General features: G+C 39.3%; 1 protein-coding gene across 2 annotated transcripts; it reads left to right on the top strand.

Moving 5' to 3' along the window:
• Nucleotides 1-3965: 3965 nt before the first annotated feature.
• Nucleotides 3966-20425, top strand: LOC124404914 (G-protein coupled receptor 52). Of its 2 annotated transcripts, none has more exons than XM_046879409.1 (5): nucleotides 3966-4062; nucleotides 17102-17601; nucleotides 17777-17996; nucleotides 18810-19239; nucleotides 19349-20425. In XM_046879409.1, exons 2-5 carry the CDS (start codon nucleotides 17490-17492, stop codon nucleotides 19526-19528), a joined length of 942 nt encoding a protein of 313 aa, XP_046735365.1. In that variant the 5' UTR covers nucleotides 3966-4062; nucleotides 17102-17489; the 3' UTR covers nucleotides 19529-20425. The 2 variants fall into 2 exon arrangements, with proteins under 2 accessions (XP_046735365.1, XP_046735364.1); XM_046879408.1 differs by lacking the exon at nucleotides 3966-4062 and adding an exon at nucleotides 12071-12329.
• Nucleotides 20426-25822: the final 5397 nt, after the last annotated feature.

Here is a 25822-nt window from a genome sequence, read left to right as displayed (position 1 = left end):
AAAAGCAGTGAAATGAATGCTCGCAAACAAAAAGGTGTTTTCGTTCTAAATAGCCGTCAACAACCGTAAAGCTTCTTCTTTTCTGATGTCAGATTACGAGTAATCTATCTACGGGTATAAATCAGCTCCTTTTACTTCATCGTTATCCACTGTTATCGGCTATAACTCTGTTAATCCAGATGATTGGAAGTTCAGGAAAACTCGACGCAGTATTAAACCGGGTCACAAGTCCCTGCATTGAGATAATGGACCCCCATTTCGCAAATAATAACTTTTGAACGTGGCAAATCGAATCGCAATTAATGCGTGCCACACTGTGTTTCTGGATTTCTCTTATCGTGCAACTTTCACTTTTAATGATCAATATTAAGCGATTTTCTTTTTCCACAAATTCGATGTTAGCTTGATATTATTTTCAAGGAATTTGAATACTGTCATCATGCTGATCTTTCCTCAGTTTTTAATTTGAAGGAGATGAAAAAATCACAGCAGCTAGGTGATCAGTATTATAATATTCCTGCAGAGGTTTAAAAAAATTTAGACGACATGTATCCGGCAAAATATGTCTTGAATTGGACTTATTCGCAAATGAAGTTCCCAAAATTCATCAAGCTTAAAGATCAACTCATGTTCTTATTAAGTAAAACCTATTTTAATCAAGGAAATCCGAAATATATCTTCTCTATGACGGTGCAGAGGCTAAATCCTCTCTTAAGGCTCGCACTGAATCAGTTCGGTAATGCAAATTTGCTAAAGTCCTGTATTACCGACCGTATACTTGAAGATCTTTTGTCGACGGGTCGCAGATGCCTGCACTGCTCCCGCGAAAAACGGCTTTGTCATCATTTTTACCCAGAAAAAAAATGAATCGGTAAATAGTAGATCTATAAATTATACATAGTTAATTACATGGAAGCTTTAAATTTCGTGTTCAAATGGTAAGAAAGCTTTCTTTTTTCGATTGTCTGTACTGACGAAATATGAAAAACGTTTTTCGCAATGTGTAGTGTGTAGATGTGCTCATCGTCCAGCCTGTTATGCAAAATGAAAATTTTATCAGCGTTCTGATCGTTCCTTAACTGCGGTTGTGAACCGATAAACGTAGCCTGGAGCATTAGTTACATGCATTATATGGTAATTAGCAGCTATGGTTAAAGCCTATTATGGTAGAAGTGCAGCTTGTACCTACCGCATAAAATGAATAAATTATAAAATTCAAACGAGGCGGTAATCGGAGAGTCAGCAGCTTAATGAAATGCTGGAACCCGAGTTGATGAATTGCATCTGCAGCACGCATAAGGAAGAATTAAGGCCACAAAAGCCTCCGGTAGTCGAAAAAAAATGTATTGATCATAAAAAAATATTTGTTTCAAATCCCTTCGTTCAATCGTCGAGTCAAAAATATGTTTGATTTTTCTGTATAAAAATAGGATCTTTTAAATTTATCTACTACGGTAAGCATGAAATTATTTCGAATGAAACAACAATTTATTTAACTACGGTTTATGGCAAAAAAATTTTGCCAATTTTGAGAAAGCTCAACTTTGTTCTGAGCTAGACTCGTCATTCGACTCGATACTCGGTACGAAAAAGTCTGCGAAACTCGTTCCACCCAATCAGGGTTGAGCATCTGGGTTTTGACCCACTGACACCGTCCCGTGACGTCACGGGAAAGCCGGAGTCTCGCTAACGGCTCGAGTAGGGTGGGGTGACCTCCGTTCTGACCTTATATTCCCGCCGAGATGTCTCGATCATCTTTCAACCTCTGGCGCTTTTCCATTTTCTCTGGATTTCCGTTTGTCTTGTACATAATAATGTTGTAAAGGGTGTTCCATTGTAGATATTTCGAGAAAACACCTACAATCGAAAGGATATCTAAAAGTAAAAACAGAATCTCTATATTTTTGAGCTCCGTGGAATCGGTTTATGATAACCTCAAAAAGAATCATGGATATAAGACGAGTTGTTCCGTTAAAAAAATTGAATAAACCGATTTTGGATACTCTCCGATGTGTACCGAAATAGAGAGATTTCATAGGCACTGATTATTTTTTTCTTGAACAGTAGCTGATAACTTTCATACAACGCAATCATGTTTTATGAGTTTTTTCATGCTTGTATTCGGTGCGTAAAGTAACTGTTTCAAAGATGGTTGAATGAGTCACGACTGCGCATGCGCAGTGGCAAGCAAATCTAACATTACGCGACCCTAACCTCAATTTCGTGCGTCGTGAAATAACGCGTAACATATTCTTGTTGTATAAAGAATCCTGTGCAACAAGGAAGCATAGAAATCATTGAAGATTTGAGGATGAATCGTTACACACAAGACACCATGTATGTAAAAAATGTATGACAAAGGGCGAGCCTCGAGTTATATCGTGAAACTACTTCAGGTCAAAGAATTTCGGTGAATCGATGAGGAACCACGCTTCGTATCTGACAGTGAAATCGATCAGTAAACCATTGTCTAAATTTCCCGGTTTCATATGTTATTTCCAAACATATACAGTTATACACATGCATGCGTGCATGTGTGTGTATGTGATTATACACAAATATTATTATTTTTTTTTTTTTATCTTGTCATAATATTATACACAATTATACTTTTTTTTTGTAACAATTTTATTTTCGGAAACCTGTCACCTTTTTACGAGGCAGGAACTATCGGGCAACGTCCTGCGCTTCAAGGATATGATAGCCACTCACCACTTTGGCTTGGAGGACTCTCCCTAAATATCGGTTAGCTTTCTGCCATCCAAGTTTTATTGGTTAGATCGACCACTTCGCATACCCTCATATTAAAAGCTTGATTTACCAACGTTACGAATGAATTCAGGGGTAGATTGATTCGGCGGTTTTTCAGATGGCGTAGTAGCTCCGCATGCTGGCAGTGAAAAACTGAAGTCGTTACCCGGGAAGCTGTTATAAAAAACCGCAAAGACAAGCCTGATCCAAGAGCCGACCTATTAGCGCGTGAGTCGATATCGGTATTTGAGTAAAAAATAAATTCGAAAATTAAAGACTTGAGTAATTTTTTTACGGTCGTATATCTTTCAAGTTGAATTTTCGTTATAATTTTTCTCCAGTTTCCTGAGAACACGACTGTTTCAGAGAGGCATTTTGTAAAAAGTTTGTAACTCGTTATTTTCAGAATGCTTAAGACCATATTTTGTTGTATAATATTCGTCAGTAATATTCCTAATATTTTTTTTTGTTCTTTAATGAATACTTATCGCGGGTCAAAATTCTCTGAAATCAAACTAACTTCTCAACTTATTTTGTATTTATATTTTCCGATGAATTAATCTTCACCGATTGCAAAAAGAATTTCTCACATGCATATATAAATTCTCTGTATGCTAGAAGTATAATGGAAAGTTTTTTTCTAAAATAAATTCAAGTTTCTTCTCAGAGATAAAATAAAAATAAATCATTTCATTGGATCAAAAAATTACTTTGATTGTAACTTAAATCACCCCTATTTCATTTACCATAATTAACGACAATCAAAATTATTCCAACTATCACATTTGTTCAATATAGAAAATTTCCCATGATATACCTACGTACACAAAAAGGAAACCAAATTCCTGTTCCATGCATCTCTGCTGTAATTTTTTCTGTCGTGTATTCGGTTAAATTCGACATCACTCGAAACAAGATAAAAACAAAAATTCTTTTAAATCACAACGAAATCTGTAAACTTTTTCGAAATCCCAGAAATTGAAAAGAAAAAAAAAAAAACAATTAATCCCATGTCCTTATGAAATATAAAATAGAAAACCGTGCTTGGAAATCCTGGGGATCCAATCTATCAAGATTCTCGTTCATTAATCCGTCCGCGGTGAAGATATTACTTGACCATTTTTCGGTCAGAATTCGAGCCACGGTTTCGACAACTCTCATTGTTTGGATGGAGTTTTTTTGTGAATACTACTATTTCTCCTCTGGTTTTCAGGTCCCCATTTATAAGTATCTGCTCACGGCCCTTCTATGTTTCGGCTAGTCGACCAACCCCTCAGTTACAGGCAGCGCGCCAGCGAGTGGATCTATAAGGTAAGTTGCCAGCCAAACCCACCACCACAACCTTTACAATTTACGTAAGACTGTCCCTCTGGCCGGAACCGAGAAGGTCTTGAGGATGTAAGGCCGCCATATTTTGGCGGAAAAATTATAAGACAATTAAAGGTTTGAGGGTAGACATTCAGTCAATATAGACGTAAATTTAATGAAAAAGAAAACATCTCATGATGCCATCTGAAAAGAGAAATTTCTAGTTTTTTTTAATAATACAGTCTTTGACTATTTTTATTTTCTGCCGTAATCAGAAAATAACTATAATAATACTAAATAACGATACCCGTTTTATCGGAGTTTTTTTAGTAACCATAACAAATGAAATTTTTCTCAATGGAATGAACAAAATTTGGAATCGCAAATTTCAACTGGTTCTCCAGTTTCTAACGATCTTTAGAAAAGAAAGATCACAGGATTTTGCAACCTTTGAAAGAGAAATCTGTACGCTTTGTCCAATTTTTATGAAAAGCCTATAAATTTTTTTCTCGAATAAATTTCTTCCACATATCATGTAATAAAGATTTCTTCTTTAGCAGCTCAGCTGTTCGATAAGAGATTATAATAAACAAAAACGTGACTGGTTATGAAGAACAAACTTTGAATGATTCGTTTGAGAAAATGATTCTTTGAATATGATTCCCAAAATGAATGAGTGAGCATTCATAAAAATTGGAAAAACCTACAGCATTCTACTTTATCGGTTGAGATTTGCAAATCTTAAAAAAAAAGAGAGAAGAAAAAATCATGTATATTCGGAAAATGATTGAATTAAATTCACTTGAGCTTCTCCCTTATAACCTTCAAGACTTGACAGACTGGCCGTTACAGAATTTTTGATGAATCTCCGGAAAATAGAATCTAACAAACTGTTAGGTCGCGTTTCTGCACCGAACGATCCTCATCGACGGGGTAATTTTTCTTGAACAAAATTCGCCTTCATTTTCATCCTCTTCTCTCCCGTTCGCTCTTTATCACATCAGTATCGACTAAAATCGATTCAGCAGAAGCGAAACGTGCAGTTCATCGTTTCTCATGATATACTTGCACGGCTCGTGTGCAGATACTTTGCGAATTCAATTACCTCTTATACAGTCGGGGATGAACGAATTATGCATCAAGGACGCGAAAGCACTTTTGCCAGGTTTCCGCTCAATCCGCCAGCCGCGTGTATCAGACAGGAGAATTCATCATAGTCGTTGCACAAGGTCGATTCTTTCTGTATGTACCTCCTTCATTCGAAGGTTCTGTGCGGCAGAATTAATCGCTTTGAGGGCTTACCTTCAGGCCTTTATTATTAACGAAATTCGCGAATATTGTAGAAGTAGTTGTGACTGCAAGAACTTCTCAAACTTGTAGGGTCAGTTCCTTGTGTGGAGAAAAAGAAAATTTCATTTCAATTTCAGAGTGACCGTAAATTTGAAACTCGAAATTCTCTGACTTTTTCGTCACCTATTTCCAAAAGCACTTTCGAAGATTTAGGCTTAGGAAAGTTAAAATAAACACATTGACGCTAAAGACAAGCATAATTTTATCATTAAGGTGAAGGAAAGCACAGTGTTTGCTGATTTTGAGGCAAAGACTGACGAAAGATCAGTTTTGCACTTGTTGGCAATGTTTAAATTTCTGTTTTTCTCTGAAACATCAAAATCAACGAATTGGTGATTGTTTTGATGTACGTTTTCTTGACAGGCGTTAAAATTCCCTGAAATATGCGAAATGTGAAAATTCTAATTTTTGTAACTCTCGCGAAACCGAATCTGAATTCCTTCAGGATATTTTTTAACCTCAAGTTAATCTCTTCATATCAAAATTTGTACACATTTTCCAAAACGAAGAAACAGCTCTTTTTCATAATACAGTCTATTTTTTCCCCTCTAAAATTCGAAATAAAGTAAAATACTGGCAACATTTGGACGATCGTTACCGAAACGATTCCTCCCTCCGCACCCACGTGAACCAGGGTGAACATCGCGTCTGTATTCCGCACACATTATACGCGGAGAATCTTCAAGGACAGCAGAATACAAGGAACTATTTTTAGTCCTGCGAGGCAAAGCTTCGTGTTTCAAGAATCACGTACCGTCTGCAAGCCCCAGAGACCGAGTGTGTTTCCGGGGGAGAGTTTTGATATAGGGTTGAACTATAATTTATCGAAATCCTGAAACCCGCACTACCTTACATAACCTAGAACACGGGTCAAAGTTTCAAACGGCCAAAACTTGGACAGACCGTTACAACAACTAATGGCCGAACTGCAAACCATCGAAATTCCGAACGACCAAAAAACCAAATGGTCAAAATACCGGATTGTAGAATATTCCAAATCATCAAAAACTCCGAATGGTCAAACCCCTGAAACGACCAACTTTGAATAAACTCAAAATTTTGACCTCGAGGTTTCGATCCATAGCTGCGACCATTCGAAGTTGTGATCAATCGAAATTTCGACCATTTGATGTAAGGGTCTGTCTCAAGTTCGACGATTCGGAACTTGAAGCCACACCCTCAACTTTAACTTGGTGGCCCAGATAGATGGGCAGAGTTCTGTTCACTTCGAGTGACCACCATCGCGATTCCCATGAAAGTAGAACTGATCAACTGATCAACTGATCCCAAAGTTATCTCAGCAGATGTTGTTCCTGTGGTCCCGAGACCCGGTACCAGGTCCTCGTACGGGTCCTTGGCTCGCATGGTTCGCAACGGCGGTTGTTTTATGGCGTTGTCGGCGGCGGATCGCCAGCAGTATCCTGGCCGTATCTCCCCTTCGGATTTTCAAAACAAGAGCCACAGTCGCACCGGTCCACATCAGGCGGAAGTCCGGGCCTAGGAGAAGCCAGAGTCTGGCTTTGAACCCGAAATCACCGACGGGAATCAGGACGAAGGTGAAGCGCCTCTGCACCGGTGATGGACCCCATGTTTCCAGCTCCTCAACCTCCTCTCAGCCGCTGAACTACAGGGTGACGAGGAGCGGTAGAGTCTATGGAAAATATCATCACAAAGTATCCCTGCCGAAGAAGCAACTGTAGGACCAGTGCCGTTCCGTTTATAATCGTCCGTTTATTGTATGTACTTGTATGGGGAATTTCATGCGATTTCACATAGCGTTGGACGGTCGGAAATCTTAATTTTTTGTAATTGTTGAATAGAACCAGTTCCATTGTTTTTTTTCTTTCGTTGTCATTCGTCGTTCCAAAGCTAGATGCCGAATTGGTCGAAAGCTGGATGGATTTTGAATTTTCGGATTAGTTTTATGAGTAAAAAAATAAAATTACACAGATTTAAAGACGTTACAAAGAATTCTGATTATTAACATGGGCCTGGAAATTATGAACTCAAAAAAAAGTTTAACTAAAATGGCAGTGACTTTGGGGGTCTACTAAAAGTAGTTTCTTCGTTTTTTAAAATGACTGTCATGAACCAAACACTTTTCGAACAGTCGTAACTGTAATTAATAATTTATAACTTCCAAGCCAATGAAAGTATGACTTTCGGTAAAGTCTTGAAATCTTTGTTATTCTCGATAGAGTTATCTGTAATTGTTGTCTGTAAACAAAATTGGAAGTGGTGACAGTTGGAGGCTAGATAAAACCGCATGGAATTCCGAATACGTACGAGTATACATTTTTTGTTGTTTTGTTGTGTGCTTTTTTGTATTTTGATAATTGTAATGCAGTGTCTATCTGTTTTGTAAGTACCGAGTGTTTAGCTCGGTCGTTTTACAAATTTTTATTATATTAATAAACGATCTGTGATGTCGTCGGTAATATATTCACACACACACACACACACATTAATGCGACTCGTTTGCACCTCCGCCCTTATAGATCCCTACCTTATATAGTATAAGTACTTCGGAAGATCAAGAGAGCACACACTTGCCTGTGTGGTAACCTTTACGACTTACTATAAAACTTAGGTACATATCCAACCAAGAACCTACCACACTAACAATAAACTGTATTTCACTCGAGACCGCTCGTCGTAAAATCCTCCATCAGCACGGCGTCGAAGGAAAAACATACCAGGAGCTCGATGCCGCGACCAAAAGGATTAATGCCAGGTCACGGATAGTGGCTTCGACCATGGAAAAGTAACAACGTAAGGTAGATCCATCGTTTGTCGTTATTATATCACTTTTAGCCACTTTTAAAAAATTCTGTACTTATTAATTTGACTTTTAATCTCTTGACAAGTAGTGTGTCATCTACTTTGAGTAAGGTTTGACCTGAATATGTTTTCGATACTTGGTATACACGTACACGTTATTGTTTGAAAGTCAGTGTTTAGGTGGATCGATGCATCACTGTATCATTTGTGATCATGCCCACAAATTACAAGCGACAAGTACGAGTTCACAACCGAATCTAACGATGATCACAACGTGTACTACGGTGACCAAAATCAAACCCTAACGTGGTTATCCAATTCAAGGAGGCGTGGTCTTCGACTGTTCGAAGAACCAGAGGATCTACCGCTACGCGTTGTCCTCTGACTCGAACTTGACCTACTTTGTCCTACTGCGTAACGAGATGCAGACTTTCGATAGGACCAGTTGATAGTACGTTAAGTGACACTGTTCGCTGGTTTCAGCAGACTGGCGCCCGAGAGTCCTCTTCCCTCTCAGATCAATAAACATCCCTTACACACTCGCAGTTCTCCGGAGCTACAGAAGTCTCGGAAATTTTGTGCAGGACCAGAAAGAATGACCTCTATGCGAAAGTCATGGTCACAAGCTTCTGACGAAACGTACCCATAAGAGGTTTCATTACAGCAACATGACTTGTCCGACTTCTCGAAGAGTTCTCATGCGATCGGTGTGTCAACGTTGAACACAACCTTGGATCATCTTTACAGCATCCGAGTACCTGACCTAAACTTTGCTTCAAGGTGCTTATAAAGAAGCGTTGTGCACCTCGAAAACGCGGGGAAGCAAAACTCCTATACCCCTCAAGCGATCAGAGTGAAACTTGGGCAATTTATGCCTTATTTTGGCAAAAAGTGGAGCGTCTTTTTACTTTTTCAAAATTTTGAAAAAAATTTACAGATTGGTTACCACCCACAGAAATTGGCCAAATTTTCGGAGTTACACTGAATGGATTGAACTATCCGGTATGATACCACTCGGCGCTGATGAAACACATATTTTGAGCCCAGTCCCATGAGATTTGATGGTGAAATGACGAAATGGCAGCTGATCTGGTTTTCGATTACGAAGTACACCGAAATCTCATTTTTGCAACATTTGTTACCGACCTTTCATGCATGTCGGTAATTTTTTACCGACATTACACGCATACATTACCGGCATGCGCGTAATATCGGTAACAAATGTCGCCAAAATGAGATTTTGGTGTACTTCGTAATCGAAAACCAGATCAGCTGCCATTTCGTCATTTCACCATCAAATCTCATGGGACTGGGCTCAAAATGTGTGTTTCATCACCGCCGAGTGGCATCATACCGGATAGGTCGGTCCATTCAGTGCAATTGTGAAAATTTGGCCAATTTCTTTGGGTGGTAACCAATCTGTGAAATTTTTTCTCAAAATTTTGAAAAAGTACAAAGACGCTCCACTTTTTGCAAAAATAAGGCATTAACTGCCCAAGTTTCACTCTGATCGCTTGAGCGTTATAGGAGTTTTGCATCCCCGCGTTTTCGAGATGTACAACGGGTCTTTATAAGCACCTTAAGTCTGCGCGTATATTATAAACAATGCTCACCGTCAGAGGGGTAAGTTTCATATCAGAGTTGTGCCTATTTAAGTGGTATAATGCCGCAGCGTTATCTGCACGGCAGGGAGTAGGTGAAGCAAAGTATGCGCTCAATGAACAGAGTGAAATGGAACTGTGCCAAATTTCGTACAATGCAGAACTGGTACGTCATAACCAGCATAGTCGATATCGAATCGAATATGTAGTTCCAAGCCACGACTAGATGAGCAACGAAATCGAGAGAAACTTGTAACAGATATCGCAGATTTATTCACTTAACATAGCGCTCGACGCATTGAAGCGAAAAATGACTACGAGCAATTAGCTCAGCCCTATTTCCACAGCGTTTTCTCACCCAACGAGCATCCGAGTGTCCTAATTTACCTGTTTTTAATCAAGGGAATACCGGCGAGAACATTTTTTACACACGCATTGGCTGGGGAAGTTAATCAACAAACCTGGATGACTAGGATAAAAGGACGCAGACTTCTGACTTGATTAGAATAGCGTATAAAGCGAACCAGCGAGGGGTCTGAGCTTATGTAAGCAGCTGTATTTCTAGTTTAATGAAACTACACGATAGTCGATCAACGGTTTGTTCACGTACGCAAAGGGTTCAAATCAGGGGAAAACAGGCTTCCTCATCCCCGAGGAAATACAGTCGCTGCATCACTCAGGCACCTTGGATTCTATCGACTGAACTGCACGAATCAGATCTTGGCTTCACGATCGATCATTCATCCTACGATAACCACATTGACGGTGAACAATGATCACTCACGTCTGTTCATTCCAAGCCTCTTCTTCGTGTCAGGTTTCAGTGTTTTTTCAAGAAATCGTATTGAAATTTACTAATTCCAAGCGAACAGATGTCCCGCAAAAACGATGTTTCTGGACGAGGCAACGCTAAATAATTTGCTATCAACCCTCCTCGGCCTGCGTGTGTCTAACAAGGCCATAAAGACAAAGTGCTCGTAGATTGAAATCATTTCCATGTCATTGCCCGGGTATGACCAACGGAGGGTGATTTTAGAAATAACTGATGTAAATCGAGGACTGTATTTGGGACAATTCACGGCTTTTATAATGGAGCGTCACGAGCGGGGCTTGTTAGCTGCAAAACAGTCATCCTCAAGAGAAATTTCTACATTCCATTTGGTCCTTATAGCGTTTTGTCCTCGTCTCATTTATCCCTTAGTCGAGTGTTAAATACCTCGGAACCTAGTTCTCTTGGCTTTAACGAGGTGTTTCTAGAGACTGGCAATGGGCTGAAACCTCTCGTGGCTTATTACCCAGTCAGCCACTGTAATTCTGCGCATTGTTTATTTCTTGGAGTAATTTACTTCTGACGATTGTACTTTTAACAGCTTTTCTTCACGAATTAGATCCTCGTCGAATAATCCTCGTTTCTTTGACCTTATTAGTTTTCGACTATTCAATCCTAATCCATTTTAATGTCAGCGGAAGATATGGCCTGTTCGTGCCCAAGAATTTTTCTACAATATCAGGAGATATAAATCAATCAATCATTCATATTCTTTTCAGGTACGATCGTACTTCAGTGACGTGATGGGCATAAGGTCGCTGCATTAAAATCCCCCGAGTGGATATTCCACTTCTTTTTGAACGGACTCGATGAAGAATATTGTCAAAATTCAGCGTATTTCATTCCCCAACGTAGATCCGTTTTCCAAAATCAAAATTTCATTGTTTGTTACACTACTGCGCAACGTGCACCAAAAATCTGATAATCTCTAACGCGAAGGATTTTCGATATTAGATGAGAAAATAGAACTTCACATGGCTAAGCCATCTTCGTCACTGTTACGTACTTTCGACAAAAAAATTTTGAACACAGTAAAATTTTTCCCGACTCTTCGATAATTCCAACCCAACGGTAACAACCTGCTCCAAACGTTGCCCCGATTCCCTTGACCTTTCAAATATTTCTTGGACTTCCGTGTCTGGGACACTTTTTTTCAAAACTCCATCGTCAACAACGAGAGAAGGATTTAGCGACCGGACTGCTCGTGGTTTACTGCTCGGACGAAACGAAAGCAGGACGATGGGGAAGAGGAAAAGGAAAATGGAAACTGGGAGTTTGAGTAGGTCGGGAAAAACGGAGCTGAGATTATCCGCGCGTACGCGGTTTCCCAAAAGCAGGCTGCCCCGAACGGCTGAGTCATCTCCAAAACGCTGCCCGGCCGAATCGGGGGTGGCGCGCGTGCGTCGTCCACGTATCGACGCCGCGGCTCCCGGGACGTCGGAGCGTCGGGACGCAAAGTCGACAGTAGTCACCCCCAGGTTGATCGCGTAGGTGGTTATTTGGGGTGGATTTGATCCCCGCCAGGGGAAGTTGTTCGTCGTCTGAATTCCGACCTCAGCTTAAAAACCCGGCGCGAACCTGACTCGGTACCGCAGCTGCGTCCTGCAGAGTTTGTTTTGTGATAAGTGAAGGGCTGAGTGGAAGTAAAAGGGGCGCCGAAGATGCGATCGAAAAGGTACGCGGCCTCGAACTTCACAGGATAAATTTCGGTAAATATACCTACCACCTATATAGACCAATTAAAGATGGCAGTGTTTTGTAACATGGACGCGCGATGAGATGCTGCGTGGACCGCATTCCCCGCTGGGCACCTCAGAGGCTCCGATAACCGGCCCTGCGGTGTTAAATTTAAACGTGGCTAAAACGGACTCAGAATGCAGAATTCCTTTTACTTGCTAACTCTTCTCAGTTTCAAACCGAAACACTATATTCGATTTCTTATTCGCGGCTTAACGAAGCGACGAGATGTCGGACTCGGTACAACAGTTTTCTTTGTTCTGCTATTCTTTCCCTCAAATTCGCAACTCAAATCAAGCTTAATAATCTTTTCGATCAAGTTTAAGCCTTACCTAAAATCCACGGAGTCAGTGATACGAACTGTATTACTTTGCTTCGTCATTTCTTTCGCGTGAAAGCTCAGGAGACAAAGAATTTTATTTCTGCTCGCAAGATTTACCTACGCGAACACTCAAACTCGGGACTTAATAACTCGTGGAAACGATGAAAACGACGACATATATCGACTTCTCCGCGATAAAATTCCCTCGTATCAATGGAAATGCGGTAGAGAGAATAAAATTTACATACAAGTTCTTACTTTGCTGGAAGATATTATGGCTGAGGGTTTATTGCGGAAGAGTGGAAAAATCCACCGAAATCAATATAATATTCAATAATTTTTCTTGTGATTCGATTTACTCGATCTTCGAGACTTTCTTTCCTCCATGTCTTAAACTATTGAAGCACTCACTCCTCATCTCTTGAAAACAAAGCACGCGGTGCACACTTCCATTCGTTCAATTTCTCCTCTAGTTTCTTCAGATAGTCAAACTAAGGCTTCACCGGAATTTAATTACTGGTACAACGTATTCATGTGACTCAAAGTTGATTGATACAACTTCGATTCACTGTGCGTTCGTGAGCGACTGATGTTTCTCTCTCTGCAATCACACGAAAGAACGATTCTCAGCTGTGTCAATTCATTTTATATCTACCCTAGATAGAGGCGTAAGTCTCTTCATTCAACTTCTCTGGCCTGTGAAAAAGCGGACGCATTTCATCCCCCGCAAACCATCATGCAGTAACACTTGCCCTGAATGTGTTTAGAGGTCGTTGTTTTTCACCGGTGTGTAAAAACGTGGGCTATTCCTATAGCGACTAAGGTGACGCATTTTTTGTTTTCAATCGAGAGTAAGTATCTATGGTTCGGAAACTCAAATTGAAAACCAAACGAATCAAAAAATGCACCCTTGAAAGACATTGGTGCTTGAATTCGAGAGAGGTGATCATTGTAAAACTAGGTTAGGGTGAAATATAAGCGCGACTCGATAAAGTCTGGTTCGGCATCCATGGGCTTAGGACCTAGGGCAACCAACGGGAGCCACCAATAAGGGTGCTCTCTCCTCTCGACGTTGCCATAATTCTGCGGAAAGGCAAGCAGGGTTGAGAGACGCAGAGGGGGAAGAAGGAACAGTCCCGCCAATACCGGGAAAGACGAGGGAGAGAAACAGAGAAAGAGAAAGAGAGAGAGAGATATATAAGAATAGGGGTCGGAAGGAGGGAAGAAAAGAAGTGGATCACGACTGTGATTTAACGGATTTAATAACACCATGGGCAGACTTCAGGCTGGTAGTGGATCATTGGATATAATGGCTGATGGTGAAGTGAGATCAGCCTAAGTCATTTCGAATCTTTTCCCTTCGGATTCCTGGTCTAAATAGACATCGCAATAATTCGCTTCGGCAAAATACTGATCAATTGATGTTTTGTGGAAGTTGTTATACGCTTTTCTTAGGTTCCATTCGTGGCCTTTCATTCGAGCTCTGCAATAAATCAAGATCACTATTGCCAGATCGTTTTGAGTTCCTTGGAAGTTATCAGCTCATTAATTGCAACACAGGCGTTAATATTCTATGAATCTTTTGTCGGATTACCTATTTGTTCAACAGTCGAATGGTAGATACATTTTTTCATTGGTAAATACCGTTCCGAGGTCCCAGAGACACCATTTTAGTTTTTCTCATAATTTGGGCTTTAATAAAATTTTCTTCCAAGCCAACAATTCAAGCGTTTGATGTAAGAATGAATGAATATTTTGTGAAAAGTTTGATTACAAAGGTATGGATGGAGAATTTTTATTATTGTACAGTAAACGGATGATCAATAATAATTTTCCGGAACCCCGGAATGTTAAAACGAGATCTGTTTCATTCCCGCTAAAGTTTTGATCAAGTGTTGACAAAACCAGAAGTCTACTTCCCAAAGATTGATGGAATTAATCTGATGGTAACTGAAACAGTATTCAATGAGGATGACTATAATTTTAGAGTATAAACTTTGAACATGGTTTTAGCGAATATTTTAACTAGCTTGGAACACGTTACTCAGTAATCACTAACATTTTCAGTTACCTTATACTAGTTACTCGGTGTATTCATTGATTTTGTCACTGAAAATGACCAAATAAACTATAACCTTATGGAAACCCTGTAGTATTAGCTTCATATTTTCAGTGAAAATTACTACACAATGAGCAGTAAGATCTGCTTGAACTCAAGTGATCAAAAAAAATAAAATAAAAATGCCGTGCGATGATGGATAGGTAATTAGTACGACTGTACCACAGTAGGTAGACCTGTATTAGGTATCCGAAGAAGCCGACTAATGGCATCAGGGCTGTTGTATGTCATCAAGCCGATCCAGTGAATACGCTAAAATACGTATGCGAGCGTAGTTGTGTGGAATACACAGTACAGGGCGCGGGTCACTTAAGCACGTGCAACGAGCGAATGGGGCGAAGTAAGGAACTGCAAGGCTTCGTAAGCCGTTTTTCACGCTTATCAGCATCGGCCAGTACACGTACAGGCGACACGTGCCATAATGGTGAGAGCGTGTACCACGTTACCCAAGCAAGTAGCGATCTGCAATGCGCTGGAATCAGCTACTTACACCATCATCTACGTAGGTACATGACTATGTGCATAACCAAGGCGCAGTAGCGCTCTACATTTAATAATGTAAACTCTGGACGTCACTTGTTCGTTTAGTTATTAAATTATTTATTCACATGATGGTAATGACGAGTGTTCAGTGCCACACTGCGGACCAATGTGGTCTATGTCTTTATACTGAGTTGAAGTTTCTGCTAAATTTTAATAAACACATTGGATCACCTCTTGTACTCGTAGTATTGTTCATGGATGAGGTGTAATGATGAATAATGATAAAATAATGTATACCTACGCTAAGCCTAACAATCTTCATCGTTAGCTAGACCAGTAAAGAATTAATTTGAAAACTCACATGCCATTATGGACATTTTTGAATGGTAAGCACATTTGAATAACCACTAACAGACTTGACATGATTTAATACTATGAAAAATGTGCGTCTCACAAAATCCTGACTACAGGTCAAGGTCACTCACTGGACCTTGGCACTAGATAGAGCTTCACTCTTACGTTCAAAGGTTGAGTTAAACGAATTGCTATGCGTAAAAGAAGGAGAATGATTCTTCTGATATTTATAAAATAGATACTGTTAAAAATTTGTCAAACCTTCATTTAGCAGATAATCGTAATATTCCTTTTCGAAGTTCTAGTGAACATGTGGAGTGATAGGTAAAGTGAAGAATGATAAATCTCCTCCAGTCTAGTGTCAATTCATTGGTACAAACATTTCACCATTTGCCTCCAACCTTCTATTAGACCGATAAAATTGGGGTAAGTAGATGGCAATCTCAAGATTAACTGAGGAGTTTTAATTGACTCGAAACTCACTTAATTAGATCCTGAACTGTACAATGTCACACATCAGTCTTGAACCACGATGAAAAAGAATGAAAAAAATGACAGTGTCACGTGAGCGACGTGCAGAGGTGAACCTGTATGTATACCAATGCTAGACTAGTACGTGCACCTATTCCATTCAAGATCGACTTGATTGAATTATGAATGACGGTCGATACGGACGACTCATATGACTCGGCCATGAAGCAGATCTTATGGAAACGAATTTGCGCAAGCCAAGGAACACAGTGTGACGTGTAATACGTACGTCCTCTAGAGCATACACATGCCGGCTCCTCACCTGAATTCCCGAATATATTTCCTACAGTTTACATTCGGGAATAAGTAGGTCGGCACAACTTAGTTTGTCGGTTGAAAGTGAGACATGCGGCCAATAATACTCGTGTGTCACTAAATTCACCCCTAAAGAAAAGCGTCACATCGAAACATAAACGTACTGCGCTGTACGTATTTGATCTACGGCATTGAAATACGAGCGTAAAGTGATAACCTGATTAATCAAGCGATGTAGGTGAGTTAGTTTCAGGTATCAGTCAAGTGCACAGTTTGCTATCACGTGGGCTCTATGCTTATTCATGGTCAACTTGCAGACTTAGTTATACAGACTTCAGATATTGATCCATCGTGCAGGTTTACGTATTTCCACGTTGGCGAAAGCGGTTGATCGATCCAAGGGAGATCCACAGAGAGCGTTTGTTGCTAGGAAAGGAGGTATGGAAGAAAGAACCTGAAAGTCATTTCCAGGCTTTGATTGGACTCAATTGTGACGAGAACACGCTCGTCATTACTTTCATTTAGCCCGTTTATACCTCGCGAAACTATCCCTTGACAATGCGATTTCAACATTAGATCTCCGTACGGAGATTGGACGTAGCTAAAAGTAATCACGTTATAGCTCATCGAGTCAGCTATCGAGGTGAGTCCTGATAGGTGGAAATCTTTTCTACTTTCAGAAGCACCAGATCGATCCTGGACGAGTTTCAACCACCGGCAATGGGGTTCGCGTGATTCACGGCTTGGAGAACAATTCCACGGGCGATTCAGTGCACTTGAGGAGGGGAATCGAGTGTCGAAGAGTCGAGGAAACGCCAGAGAGAAGAAAAGTGAATTCGGAGACAAGCCATCCGAGTCAAATAAGCCACGTAAGAAAGAAAGAGCGTGACATCTGTGCCAAAAGCTTTAGGGCTGGGAGGAGGAGGAGGCAGGAGTTGCGTGAGGTTGTGTACCGAGGTGAAGTAGTGGACGGAAGTGGTTGGGACGGAGTGAAGTGCAAAGAAGGGTGAAAGGGGGGACCAGGCACCTCAGGGTGGGTGGGGGGATGCGGCGCGTAGGGGGGGCGGCATGGAGGAGCCCTCGCTGGAGGCTCTCATGCAGGCGGGCCTCATCTTCGTGGTCGGCGTCGCCATCATACTTTCGAATCTGCTCATCATCGCCACCTACCTCAACTTCCGCGGTGAGTATAATTCTTGAGTCCAAAGTCACGTGGTTCCTATGATTATTCATGGCCAAATTGCATATTCAGTTGAGCCGTTTTGGTCCAGCAGCTTCAGTGATCGTCAACTTCGTCATGCAACCCCTGACGCGTATGATCAACGATTTGCATGCTCGTTTTTCTTTTCTACTCACAGGCCCCAGCGAGGTGATAAACTACTACTTGCTGTCATTGGCCTCAGCCGATCTACTCTGCGGATTGCTAGTTGTTCCGCTCTCCGTTTACCCAGCGTTAGTGCGGCGATGGGTCTACAGCGACATCGTGTGCCGGCTAATCGGCTACCTGGAGGTCACGCTCTGGGCAGTCTCGGTCTACACCTTCATGTGGATTTCCGTCGACCGATACCTCGCCATCAGGTAGATACTACGTTGCAGAATTTTTCAGTCGCAGTGTAGATGCGCCCATTAAGGTGCTTATAAAGAAGCGTTGTACACCTCGAAAACGCGGGGATGCAAAACTCCTATACCGCTGAAGCGATCAGAGTGAAACTTGGGCAGTGATTGCCTTATTTTGGCAAAAAGTGGAGCGTCTTTTTACTTTTTCAAAATTTTGAAAAAAAATTTACAGATTGGTTACCACTCACAGAAATTGGCCAAATTTTCACAGCTGCACTGAATGGATCGACCTATCCGGTATGATGCCACTCGGCGGTGATGAAACACACATTTTGAGCCCAATCCCATGAGATTTGATGGTAAAATGACGAAATGGCAGCTGATCTGGTTTTCGATTACGAAGAACACCGAAATCTCATTTTGGCGACATTTGTTACCGATATTACGCGCATGCCGGTAATGTATGCGTGTAATGTCGGTAAAAAATTACCGGCAGGCATGAAAGGCGACGCTTCTTTATAAGCACCTTAATCTGTAATAAGCGTTCGACTAGACAGAACGACAGACTGACTTAGTTTACACGTTCTTGAGTCCAACTGTGTCAAATAATGCTCGCTCCATTCACCGGGCAGGTTTTACGCACAGTATGACGAATCGCACATGTTTTTCACAAGTTGATTCCTTAAGGTCGTCATAAGCGACATACTTTTCTGGCTATTCTCCAACTGCCAAGGAGCGAATGAATGAGGAGTGTACAACTCCAACACTCACTTGGCGTCAGTGCATGCTTCAGTCACAATCGACCTTGACGTGTAAACGATTCTGTCCATACAGGAAACCACTCAGATACGAGACGGTGCAGACGAAGACGAGGTGCCAATGCTGGATGGCGTTCACTTGGATCAGCGCTGCAATGATGTGCTGTCCACCTCTCCTCGGCTTCAACAAGGCGATCTTCGATCACGAAGCCTTCATATGCATGCTCGACTGGGGAAACATGGCCGCGTACACCGTGACTCTGTCCATCCTGGTCCTGGGCCCATCGGTGATCACAATCGTCTACACCTACTACTACATATTCTCAATGATGAGGAAACTGAGATCCGGCGTGCCTATCCACGACAAGGAGTACGCTACAGCGCTGTCCGAAAACCTGAGCAATCCTAGTCACATCATGTCCTTCGTCCTGGTGATGACGTTCTGGGCCTCCTGGGCGCCGTACGCTGGTCTCAAACTCTACGCGGTCGTTAATGGACCACCGCAGGTGGGAAAATTTCATTTCATTGGATTCGCAAGCTTCCTTCAATGGGCTCGTTGAGTCCTCTTGGTTCCTGAGGCTGGCTGACCGTTCTAAGTCCTGATTTCTTTGGTAGGTACCATTCCTGAACTTCGCTGTCGTGTGGTTCGGGCTTACCAACAGCTTCTGGAAAGCCGTTGTCCTCGGGACCCTGAGTCCCCAGTTTCGACTCGCCGCCCGGGTCCTCTGTCTGACTCTGTGCTGCCGACACCGAAGACTTCCTCCGGAACTCCTGGGTCTGGACGACGACGACTAAAAAGAGTACCAATATACCAATATGCAGCTAAGGTCGAGCGAGTGTCAGTGCGTTCTACACGCGCCGCATTCCTAGAGCATCGCATTACACATTTTCTATCTCGTGTTATACTGGGAGTTGATCCTACAGTTTTTCCTCGCGTGTTGAAGGAGCATGATAATGACTCAATTTCGCGGTTCAGTTCACTTGTTGCGAGGTATAATCCGGGAGATTTTCTTAGACCGTTGGAACTTCGAATATCCAGATCCAGCATTGTGTCGATTCATTGTTACCTTTCGTTTCGACGGATGAACGTATACTTCGGACAGGTATTGTTCACTTGGAGATAATTGAAGAAGCTTTGTTCTGCAAGTCTTTCAATCTATCTGAGAAAAGCACGCGCTTTATCGAACAAAACCAAACGTGAAATATGTGCTGGGCATTCCAGGTCAATTACGTTCGTTGTTAATACTCGTTTCGACCATTATTTAATAAAAATATATACACCGAAGGTGGAATAGTTTTTACGGGAGTTTGAAGTCTTCATTTCCAAACTCTTAAGGTGATTAACTTTTTCTCAAGATGTTCGGTTCGATTAATTTCCACTCTTAAGTATTCGTAGCTGTAATAATTATTGTTAAATATCATAACCAAAAAAAATTTAGAACGAAATAAAAGTAAATAAATTCCAACGTAGATATATTTTTCATTTTACCGTTTTAACAAACTTTGCCTTTCCAAAAGTCGACAGTTTCAATTTTCTCAAATATCTCTTACGTAATACATGAGAAATTTTTTTTTCACACCGTATGTCCGGATAATAACATTTCCATCTCCGATTTAGATTAATGCAACCTACAATTAGCTTTAACAGTTGTAAATATTTGAAAATAAAAGAAAATGCAATATTCAGTTAAACCACGGAACATTTGAATTAGGTAAACCAAACGACTCGTTATTTGATTTATTTATATCAATTCCTTGTCGTGTCTTAATTCATAACTCCTTGAATTGAGATGCTGGAATCACCGCGATGACGGTTCGAGAAATTTGTCTTTTGTTATTAAATTTGAACTTGAAAAAAAAAAAAAAAATCATGTTTTAAATTTCTACAGTGCGCAGTACCGCACAAAAAATTTATCACAGAGAATGTAAGTAAGTATACCGAGTTATGTTTTTTGTTTTGTTTTACATTCTTAATGAAACTACATGCACATGACGTGACAACGTATGCCACGTATTTCAACAATTCTAAGGGTTAAAAAAAATCAATTTGAAAAAATCTAAAGCTTGTAGAGCAGCAGCAAGACTAGGGACTTGGAGTTGAATGCATCAAATTATTCTACAATCAAAGAAAAAAAGAGTCGAGTTCAACTGGAATGCCTGGCGTGCATATTTCGTTGATTCTAAAAAATGTGCGATACACGTGTTTGGGAGCGGCAAAGATAATGAAAAATGAGAATATACGTATAAACTGCTTTCTGAGTAAAATATAAAGAATAAAGTTATTATAATTAAACTCGCTTCGTTGGTTATATTCAGCCGATGTTTTCTTCTCTATATAAAAGTACATACAATATTGTCATGTTGAATAGATGCGGGCAATGCAGCGATGTGCTGGATTCATATACCTATATAGTGATGATCGAGACACGCATTGAAATGAAAAAAAAAAAAATTCCATATGCATATATATATATATATATATAATTCATACGTATGTATGCATATATATATCTACATATATACATATATAAATATGTTATGTAACGAATAGTAAGACTGACCAGTCGGTCGCGTAATTTTCATTAGACATCTTTAAATCTACAAAGTAACCTCGCTTCGCTCAATCTAGCGTTTGTTAATTAGCGTGAAAATTCTTACGAAAAGGAGAATAAAAAAAAAAAATTGAATTGAAAAAAGAGCAAAAAAAATAAATAAATAAACAAACAAATAAAAAATAAACTAATAATAATTAACTGTTGTCTATATCTATACGTTTATATAAGATCACGCTCAATAAGTGTTTTTAGCGAGCTAAAAATGAAAGAAAAAAAAAAAAAAATAAAGAAAAAAAAAGTTACTATATATTGCGAAGATTAATGAACGTTAACAAATGCGGAAAAAAAAGAAAATGAAGCAAAAAAAAAAAAATACACCTAGTCAATTACAGAGATGCCTCTATGAATGTGACGTGCTAAAATTAGAACAAAAAAAAAAAAAAATGTATTAAAAATCGTAGAACGCCTTTGGACGAGACTGCGCGAATTTTCAAGCTTTTTTAATCGCGCTTCACCTGTCATACCGTGCGGTCGACCCTCTCTCTCTCACCTCGAAAGTCGAAAAATTCAAAAACAACAAAAGACACCTCTTACTGTAGGCGTTGTAACAAGAAATAGGAGATAAGTGAAAATCATGACGGTAACTAAGCATACTATAAAGTGAAATAAAATTTAAGAAACGATATTAGTGGTATCGTGCACCCAGCGAACTCGTGACGACATCGTAGTGGAAATGAATTGTGAAATTGTTAAAATGAAATGAAAAAGAAAAAAAAAAAAAAGAAAGGGAAAGATGAGAGCCAAAATAATATATATCGTATTATTATTATAAAATACGCATTTAGTATAGAACGTAGTTTATTGTATTATGCGGCGATGAATACGGTGTGAGTGTGTGTGTGTGTGTGTGTGTATAATAACTGATGATCAAATCTTGTGATTCGGCCAGGTCGACAAATACGACTTTCACGTACGGATTGTGCTTCGTAATCGTTAAATTTTTTCTCGTGCGATCTTCGAATATATATCAATGAAAATCGAACATATTGTGATGGAAGGAAAAAAAGTTCGAAGCTCGTCTCGTGCGCCGAAAGGTGATCAATGATTCTTTGATTCTCTATATGTTGTAAAATAGTTAATTAATTAATTAAAAGAGCAGTTTACGCGTAGCGCAATCAGCAGCAGTCGCAAGACTCAGCTAACAAATTGAAATTCAACTAAAATTTCTTCCCAAAATCGCTAATAATTACAATTATAATACATACGTATAGATATATCTGTACACATATGAATCTATAGCTATATGGAAAATGATGGTCTGTTCGATTCGCATGGGCAACGATAATTGTACGACTAGCCTGTTTTTTTGCAGTAAAAGTTACAAAAACATTATGGTATTTCACAAATTGAAAAAAACTTTTGCGAATGTAACTCATTTGTCTTAATTTTCATTTCAATTATTTCGTATGAAATTCATTTTCTTATGGATTTGCATACAAATTTTAAATATTAGAAGTTTGCGGTAGCCTTGAGAAAAAAATTCATATAATTTTTAGGCGAGTTACACGGTAGTAAAACAAGTATTAAACACATATGTTAATTGTGTGAAATTCACGGCAGGGTTCAACATACTGATAAATTATAATATCCACCACAATCCTTGCAATTTTTACTGAAGAAAATCGCTGTCAAAGTAATTAGAGTCGCAGATGAAAATCCATTAGAACATTGTTTCCAAAGTTACAGTTTATGGGAAACTCGCATACATACAAACTAATAGAAATGTGTCAATCCACAAATTATTGATCAACTATCTGGGGTAAAAATCTCGATCTAGTTGCGATCATTTTTTCTATATATTGGATGTTCTAAAAATAAGATTATTACATTAATCTTATCATACAAAAACACGAATAAAACTACGAAAATTTCTTTAATTTTCAGTTTGCAGAACATGTGTGAAATGCTATTACAAAGGTGATAATTTTTCGCATTCATCAATTATTTTTTTTTAAAAACGAAGAAAATGAGATGCTATAGGACTCTTAACGATATGTCGTACCCGAAAGGTGGAATTTACAAGATTGGAGCGTTTTTTTTACCCCCGTTACAGGAATAGGTAAAAAAAATTAACGTTACCGTTCTGGAGTAAATTACACTGATGCGGTACAAATTCGATAATAAAAGCTGTCAAAATTACACTATACCATAAAAATTTTAACCTCAGATTTTTGTGCTATAATTTTTGGAGTGGCTTATATATACAAAATTTCGCACCCTCCGGAAACTGTGCAAATGAAAAACGTGAAAATAAGAAAAAAATTATTAGTAGTAGAATTAGAAAAATAAAAACGAAAAAAATAATATAATAATAAAAATAATAATGATAATAATGATAGTAATAATAACCTGCCGTTGTGCACGGCGTGAGCAATCGGCAAAACTTTCGCGAATCAATCGCTCTACTTTGGGCATTGTTGATAATTCTAGTGATATGCTTCCAAATGATAAATGAATACCTTTTTAAACTTTCTCTCAGTATAATAATGTTCCATATTTCAGTTTATCTTTCATTTTTCGCAAAAAAAAAAAAACAAGACAAAACAAAAAAGACAAATCAAATGTTCATGGTACGATAAAATCATGATCGGATTGGACTTATCGTTTTCTTGAAGAGAAAAACCTTAAACAAAAGTAAGGAAAGAATAAAAGTTTACTCATCAGCTTACGGCCAGTGAAAATCTGAGAATCGACTTAGTTGCATGGTGAAAAGTTACCAAAAGTTTAAATCGACTACTTTCATGAATTGGTTCGCGACATTTTCCCTTGGCGTAAAAAACAAGAGGAAAACAAATAAATAATAATAAATAAATCGCAATCCGTTTATCGAAATTTAATATTCTCCGCTTGACACGTACGTGTGGAAAAAAGCTTGCAGGCCGATTAATCTTTCGGTCTGATAGACATAAGTTTTCTCTAAAAACCATCACGTTCACAATTCTGCATACGAATGACAGGATGACAAGGCGCGGAGCAGCTTTCGCTTCGCTTTGAACTAGATATATATATATATATTAAAAGCATAATTTTTGTCGCTGCGCCTGAGGATTGAAAATTGTATGTGAACTGGAGAAAAGTGATGAGGAATGTGTGAACGTGAAATAAATTAAGACCCCCCCCCCCCCCCAACGAAACAGTATTATATTTCTCAGCGATAAGAGTTATAAGCCGATTAGAAAAAAAAATTTCTTTGCGTAATCAAAACGTGGTTGAAAGATTGTTTAAGATATATATATTTAGATGTATAATGGAGAGGTACATGAAAAATCAAGGACCGGAGGGTGCGACTTTCGCGAATCCGGGTAAAACGCTAACGAAGAGTATTGAAAACATTGAGATGAAGACAAAGAAGGAGGATAGAAGAAGAAGAAAAAATAAAACACACACTGGTCCCTGGCAGTTTCCCGGGTGGCCTCCATTATTAATTATTAATTACATTTTTGTACCTAGTTGCTAGTTTTGTACTAGTTTTGTAACGTACCTCACAATGGACGTGCTGTTATTACATATTTTAATGATTGTTAAACGTTGATTGATGACTACATTGTACGTGTTCACGTTGTAGCATTACGAGTGATGATCTTTGATGTCGATAGGAGATTCGATTATAAATATATCTCTATAACGATACCGGATGTGACGAGTGTGGTAGCTGAAGCTTATGCTCTCTGAAAAGTTTATGACCATCAAGCGATCCTGAAGCATTTGTGAACACTGTTACAGTAACTATAACGATAACAATGATCAGGATAAACAGCAATAACGGCAGAAATAATGTATTCTTATGTATAATAGGAAATCTCTTTATGCTTCAACGTTGACTCTTGAAACTTAGTTACTGTCCAGCCGAAGGTACCACACTTGTTTCGAAAGTGAATGCTATCTCCATGATACTGTTGTGAGAAATGCTCTGATTGCTCAAAGAAAGTACACATAGGACTTGCCGATAGATCATATATGTTTAAAATTTCAACAATTTTCAAGTAGCTAGTTCGAACTTTGCTCAAATTGATCTGCAGTTGTAGTCAACATCTAGGATCAATTAACTGCTGCGAGAAAAGTATGAAATGATAAGATTTTAGCCGGAGACTGTCGAAATAGTATATAATTGTTTAACATCATAAATTAATAGCGTGCCTTAGCTGATATAATAGATGATATACAATTATTGGATACTGATGAATGAATACGACTCGATTAGAGAGGATCAGATGATAACATAATGTAATGAGGTTTCTAGTTGGGCAAACATAGCGTTTCTCATCTCTTGGAGAGCCACTCAATATGGTTGGCGATATTATACGACGGTGATGACGAGTTGAATTTGATGATGGCGATACAATATTACCAATTATTATCCTAGAAGCTAGAGTAGCGGGTTCCGATAATAAACAGTGACAACGTAGATACTGCAATTTCATTCGAAACTCAATGCGTTCAATCATTTCAATACCTACTCCTCAACTTATCAGTT

This window comes from Diprion similis, chromosome 3 (assembly GCF_021155765.1).
Source record: "Diprion similis isolate iyDipSimi1 chromosome 3, iyDipSimi1.1, whole genome shotgun sequence".
Classification (NCBI taxonomy): domain Eukaryota; kingdom Metazoa; phylum Arthropoda; class Insecta; order Hymenoptera; family Diprionidae; genus Diprion; species Diprion similis.
This window is presented reverse-complemented; position numbering and strand designations above follow the sequence as displayed.

What these genes read in the sequence shown, in the direction of transcription:
- LOC124404914 (XM_046879409.1), top strand. Translation starts at nt 17,490, where the DNA reads ATGGAGGAGCCCTCGCTGGAGGCTCTCATGCAGGCGGGCCTCATCTTC. An exon ending in GACCGATACCTCGCCATCAG is followed by an intron (nt 17,997 to 18,809) that starts GTAGATACTACG and finishes CTGTCCATACAG; the next exon opens with GAAACCACTCAGATACGAGA. An exon ending in TCGTTAATGGACCACCGCAG is followed by an intron (nt 19,240 to 19,348) that starts GTGGGAAAATTT and finishes TTTCTTTGGTAG; the next exon opens with GTACCATTCCTGAACTTCGC.